The sequence below is a fragment of the Amaranthus tricolor genome, chromosome 3, assembly GCF_026212465.1.
Source record: "Amaranthus tricolor cultivar Red isolate AtriRed21 chromosome 3, ASM2621246v1, whole genome shotgun sequence".
Taxonomy (NCBI): Eukaryota; Viridiplantae; Streptophyta; class Magnoliopsida; order Caryophyllales; family Amaranthaceae; genus Amaranthus; species Amaranthus tricolor.
The window spans coordinates 24,190,556-24,196,555 of record NC_080049.1 but is presented as its reverse complement, the minus strand read 5'-3'; the positions used below and the strand labels follow the sequence as shown (position 1 = coordinate 24,196,555).

The 6,000-nt window shown below is 34.0% G+C and overlaps 1 protein-coding gene across 3 annotated transcripts; it reads right to left on the bottom strand.

Moving 5' to 3' along the window:
* Positions 1-430: 430 nt before the first annotated feature.
* LOC130808815 (soluble inorganic pyrophosphatase PPA1-like) lies at positions 431-4,446 on the bottom strand. 3 transcript variants are annotated; one of them, XM_057674327.1, is made up of 9 exons: positions 3,860-4,446; positions 2,975-3,128; positions 2,574-2,602; positions 2,159-2,224; positions 1,470-1,577; positions 1,291-1,356; positions 1,063-1,183; positions 812-893; positions 431-708 (listed from the first exon to the last, which is right to left on the bottom strand). In XM_057674327.1, the coding sequence occupies exons 2-9, from the start codon at positions 3,117-3,119 to the stop codon at positions 666-668; spliced, it is 660 nt and encodes a 219-aa protein (XP_057530310.1). In that variant the 5' UTR covers positions 3,120-3,128; positions 3,860-4,446; the 3' UTR covers positions 431-665. The 3 variants fall into 3 exon arrangements, with proteins under 3 accessions (XP_057530310.1, XP_057530308.1, XP_057530309.1); XM_057674325.1 differs by having other exon boundaries at positions 4,063-4,446; XM_057674326.1 differs by having other exon boundaries at positions 4,125-4,446.
* Between the last annotated feature and the right edge of the window lie 1,554 nt (positions 4,447-6,000).

Here is a 6,000-nt window from a genome sequence, read left to right as displayed (position 1 = left end):
ATGAGGTTGGGAAAGAAATGGTGGGGTGGTAGCGGGAGGATAAGTGAGGTTGTGTTAGGGTGTTGGGTCGAGTGGTGCACATGTGAGAAGAAAGGGACAAGTGAGGGTAAAATTAACCTCTTATTCATGTAATGAGTTAAAATGGATATTGGTGAAAAACTCATATCAAAGGTTGTATTATTCAGGGTCATTTAAAAATTCGTATTAGTGTAGGAAAATCAGTTAAAGGTGGTATTATTCAAGGTAATTTCTCCATAATTTTATTCACAATTTCAAAGTAATTACGCCTAATATCTTGCCTGTATCTTCATGCCTTAAAGGAAGTCAAGTCATCAGTTATGAACTTGGCCAATCACAACCTCTTCTAGCAACTTTGTAAACAATTGTGGCAAAAATGAAAGTCATCCTTCTGTTTAGCTACTCTAAAGTGTAAAAAGAAACCATTTAACTGCTTTCATCTAGTAGAAAATGTAAGGTGCACACAAAATACATTGTGGTAAAATGTAAGGTTACATGACGGCCAAATATGAAGGCAGTTCGTTGTTTATCAATTTTCATTGTTATCAGTTAGTCCAGAGGCAGCAAAAAAAAGACGACAAAATGACAGTCCATTGATCGACTTCTTACGTCGCTCTGCTATTGCCACAAACTCCCTGTTTTGCACCTTATTGCCTCAACCCCTCAACAATGTACGACGCATAGAGATCCCTGAAACATAGCAAAGTGACGAAAAGTCGTTACATAAATCCATTTTCAGAAAAGTGAATGAACAACGCTAAGTCAGCGAGTATTCAACAGCTCGAAATCTCACATTGAATATTGGATGGCAGCAATAGCATCTGCAGCTGGCAGAAAATCATTCACTGCAACACTCTTGTTCTCATTCTTCTTGTCTAGGTTCTCGGTAAAGGAATCCTTGTACAAATTGGAGGGGAACCAGGAAGTGTTCCTCTTATTCAGGTCGGACGTCGGATAATCAAACTAGACCTTAAAAAATTAGAACGTGCTGACCTTACTTCAGGTGAAGACGTCAGTTCTTTGATACACGAAACAAAAGGATACAGTCTTCAAAGAAACGACGGATTTCTGCAAGGCGATGGGGAGGTAGCTCATTGAGCTCTGTGTAGTGACGGAACTCAGGATCATCAGCACACACTGCTATAATCTTGTCATCTTTCTCACCCTGTGACAGAAATATCAGGATCAAATTGTTATATAAGAAAATGATGAGTTGTGATTCAAGTTGTGGTGGAACACATAAATGGTGAGGGTGTGCGAAACATTAATCACCTGATCGATCATAGGCATGAGTCCAATGGCCCGAGCTCGAAGGAATGAGCCTGGAAGTATAGGCTCCTGAAAATATGAATAATAAAGAGTTAAGTCATGACTGATGAAGGCAGGCTTGCAAACATATGTCTAATATATGTGTCACAGCAACACGGCCCACAGGCCACTATTTTTGTTACCTGCATCAAAACAAGTACATCCATGGGATCACTGTCCTCACAAATGGTGCGAGGGATGAAACCATAATTATGAGGGTAAACCACTGATGAGTAAAGAACCCGGTCAACCTAGTAAATAAAGATCAACATCAGTTAAACAACTGGGCACTGGCACCTGTAACAAGGGTAATTATGCACAGCTATATAAAGAAGCATCCAATTTAACTTAACACCAATACCCCCCGGGGCACATAATCCAGTTTCCAGAGTGGATCGACTCCAATGTCTATAATCAAATGAAAATTTATCCAGCAGGCCCATCTTTTACTAGCTACACTTATACCCTTCAAGTAAGGCAACATATATACTTTCATGAAAGAATGGGGGAAGGAAGATGAAGGGGAAAGGAAAATATTAAATGCATGAACATAATATGTAGTCCTCTCATCCATCAATCCTATAGTGTCTTACAGCCCTAAGATGTCTTGGTATTAGGAGGAAAGACACAAAAATACAAAGAGATACATGCAAAAGCAAACATGTATGAGGATGGGGGGGGAGAGATCAAGGTAAACCCGACACAAACATAGCCAAAGAAAATCATACTCCAACAATGATTATGATTTATGAGCAATTGTACATTAGCAAAATGAGAAATCAATTAATCGCATCCAGCAGGATCAAATGAAAAAAAAAATTAATAGCATTACTTTAATCAATCCAGTTGTCTTGTCCAACTCATACTTAACTTTGCTCCCTTTGCTAATCTCCACGACCTGTAGTGCAATGAAGAAATCGCTCAATATTAAGTAAAAAACAAATCAAATCACACTGTGAAATCAAAGAGATGATTTAGCCACCATAAACCCTATCATCACATACTAAACCAAATTATCCAAATTGAATGATCTGAAAGGTGAGAAGATTTATTCACATCAAAAGAGAAATTACTTATATATCATAGTCACCAAATAACTAAGTGCCATCTTATATTCTTATACAAGTAAAAATGTTTTCTCATCTAGAAAGATCTAAAACAAGGAATATAATTGAATTTCACTCCATAGTGAAACTAGCATATAATTGTTATATACCAAGGACTATGTCATATAACAGTACACTTACACAATTAAAAACTGACGGGGCACCAGGTCCTACAAAACCACACGCAGAACAATCAGCAACACAAATAAATGGATCAAATAACTGTCGATCAGAACAGAAACAGTCTGAAAATGGAAATCAACTAGGGTACACACTATATACATAAATCTCTTCATTGCTACAACAATGAACTACACTTAAATCTAGCTTTCAGCAAAATTTCAACTGTTTTCCATCCGAAATTATCTAACCCCAAACCCCACCCTAAGTTGGAGCTACTTAATGAAACTGGGTGATGGAATGTTGATCGATGATGATTAAAAAGAATTTTCTAATTTCCATGAATGATGAATCAGATGCACTTGGTGAGCACGAACTGTGACTTAAATTGTTAACTACTAGCTGTATCATCTGAATTTTACCAATTTCTAGATCATGCCAAGGGTGAGCAGCCACAGATCGGTGAGTCATGGAAGAAAGGATTCTCTCGTTAAGGGTGACACGAGGAAACCCTGGAGAACGCTTGAAAGCTTCGGGGTTACTTCCCTCTCCTTCATTGTTTGCCATTCTGTCCTTCTACATAACAATCGCAGAAACCAAATCAATCACGGGAATAAAAGACAGAAAATATAATAGCCTTGATCCCAATTGCCGACAAAATATCACAGCAAAATTCCAGAAATTAAATACCATAGTACAACTTCAAACTCCTAAATAAGCAAATTCCTCAAGGAAAATAAGTATGACCTTTACAAATCTGAAACTTCACCCTAGATTAAAACTCGTTTAAACTTTGAGATAAGACTGTACATCTAGATGTCCTCAGATGCATAGTGCAAAAATGCTTTCCATGGCAGTCACAATTGATAAATTTTGTAATCTTGTACACAACAAGATTTATACAAGAGGTAAATTGATTACACACAAACTTAATAGAGTTCTTTACCAATTGAAAATAGATGAAGTAGTCCATCAAACATACATATTACTCAACTGCTCTCTAATTCTTCCATCATAGAATCACAAAAATGCTATTTCAGAAGCGAAATCTCAAAAACCTTAACAACACATTACAATCACGAACTCGCAATATTGGTGATATGCTCAGATCACACCCCGCTGCAGCAAGAATCTTAAAAAGGTTCTTGATTGTTATGCATTACATGTATAAATCTAAGGTCCAATCCTATCAATACTATTACAAGTTTACAACGTACAAGCATGAAGTACCTAAAACAAGCTAAAAATCACAAGTATGCAGCCCAAAAAATAAAGAAATAAAAACGAAAAGGACAATAAACACTCACACATTTAACTCAAGCATAAATCATGATAATCGCATTCAGAGTTTCAGACATCACGCAGTAATAATCAAAAGCAACAAAAATCACCCAAAAAAAACCATCAATTTGTGAAAGATAAAACACAGCAACATATACAACGATGTTCCTTAATGAAAAAAAAAAAGGAAACCAGAAAAAGGCAAAAAAAAAGGCGATGGAGAACTTACAGAAAGAATCAGTGAAACGGAAATAGCAGTAAGAAGAAACTGACTTGTGATTAAATCTGTACCTCTGTATTAACACTTAGTGGTGAGATTGATGTAGACGTCTAGAAAAAAGCGATTCTCTGCTACAACACTCTACATGAAATAGTGAGAAAATGACTATGAGAAATTGTCAGTCATCAGATGGTCTTTGGTCTTCAATATTCAACCGTCAGATCATATATCCACCATAATCTATGGCCTCCGCATATTCTTTATTCCTCGTTATACTTGCATTACCTTTTCTGGAAAATTGTGTCCGTCTATTAAATACGGATCTCTATTTGTAGGAGTGTTAAAACCCGATATAGAATCCGATCCGATTTTCTGTTTTTCATTAGTGAAAATTGTAATTGTAATGTAATTTGGTTTCAATGTGATGAATTTTGAGTTTGTCTCGGATGGTATATAGGATATTTTGTTTTAAATTTTGGAAAATTATCTTGAATGATATAGTATTTCCTTAATTTTTTAATAATAATATTAATTTTTAATTAATTATAAATGGTATTAATTTATAGATTTTTTTTTCTAGAATAATACTACATCAACTTTAGTTTATTAGCTAATTTACCATTTTTCATATAATTTGATATAGTTTTATTTTTAATATGATAGTGACATTGTAGGGAAACATCCACTAAGTTGGTACTTCCTCCTATTCACCTTAGCTATTCGATTAACTTTTCGTACATCATTCATCTATCACTCTTAAATTATAATCTTATTTTATTATTAATTTGTAAGTTAAAACATAGTCATATGGGATCTTATTTGATCCGTTTTAATGTAAAGTTTATTAATATCAATTTTTATAATTTTTAATTATACACAATTAGATGTATTACGTATTGAATATTTTGGTTTATAAATAGTAGTTGATCCTTCTATACATTTTATGTGTAAGGATAAGCATAAGGATAAGGATATAAGAATATGGATTAAAAACAACTCCTTTTTTAATCACATTCTTACACGTCAGAATTGAATTCAATAATTTTTTGTCTTCATTCAATCTAATAGAGTTTAAATTATATGAAAGAAATTTAAAAGACATACACAATTAGATGATTAAGACAAACTTCTCCCATATATCCAGGAGCTTAGGAATAATGGAGTAATATTTGCAATAAGCCTTATTCTAACTTATCTCTTATGTGTGTGTGTAATTCATTAATTCTATAGTAACAAACTCGGTATAGATTTCTATGCTAATTGTACCTAATAAAACATCTTCAACATTGATAAAACTCGCAACCTTTTCATTGTTTTGTCACCTCATTTTATTTTTTTACCCTTACTTCTACTATGATTGCACTAAATTCTCGCTAAAATAAACTCTATCAATTCAATCTTAACATAGAAGCAATATCGATAGTGAATTATACAACCTCAATAATCTTAAGGTAAGTAATGATATTCAAGATTTTTGTTATAGTAATTTCTAAAAAATAAATGCAAGTTGCACAAAACGTGTGATTGTACTTAGGTCAAGTCCCACGTTTTGTGCGAATTGAATTTTTTTCAATTAAATAAATATTTTTTTATCATAATAGTTATTTTTACAAAATTTATGCAGGATATCTTAGAGGAATTTGGTGGTGACGAAGTAGATTATTCTTCAAGATTTATTACAGATAGGCAATTCGAATCAGTAGATGAATTGTATGTTTGACCGACGAGATAAGTACTACTGTTGGATTTTATTTTACTCGTGCGCTTTATGAGAAAATAGAGGGTTATTCTTTAATGAGTACATATCTACGTTGTCATCGATACAATAGGTTTAGAGGACATTTGCATGACTTAGATTATGCGACACATCCAAGATCAAGAAGAAGGGCAAGTGGTTATCCATTTTTGATTATTGGATATTGTCGTAACCTAGAGAGAGGCCATGTA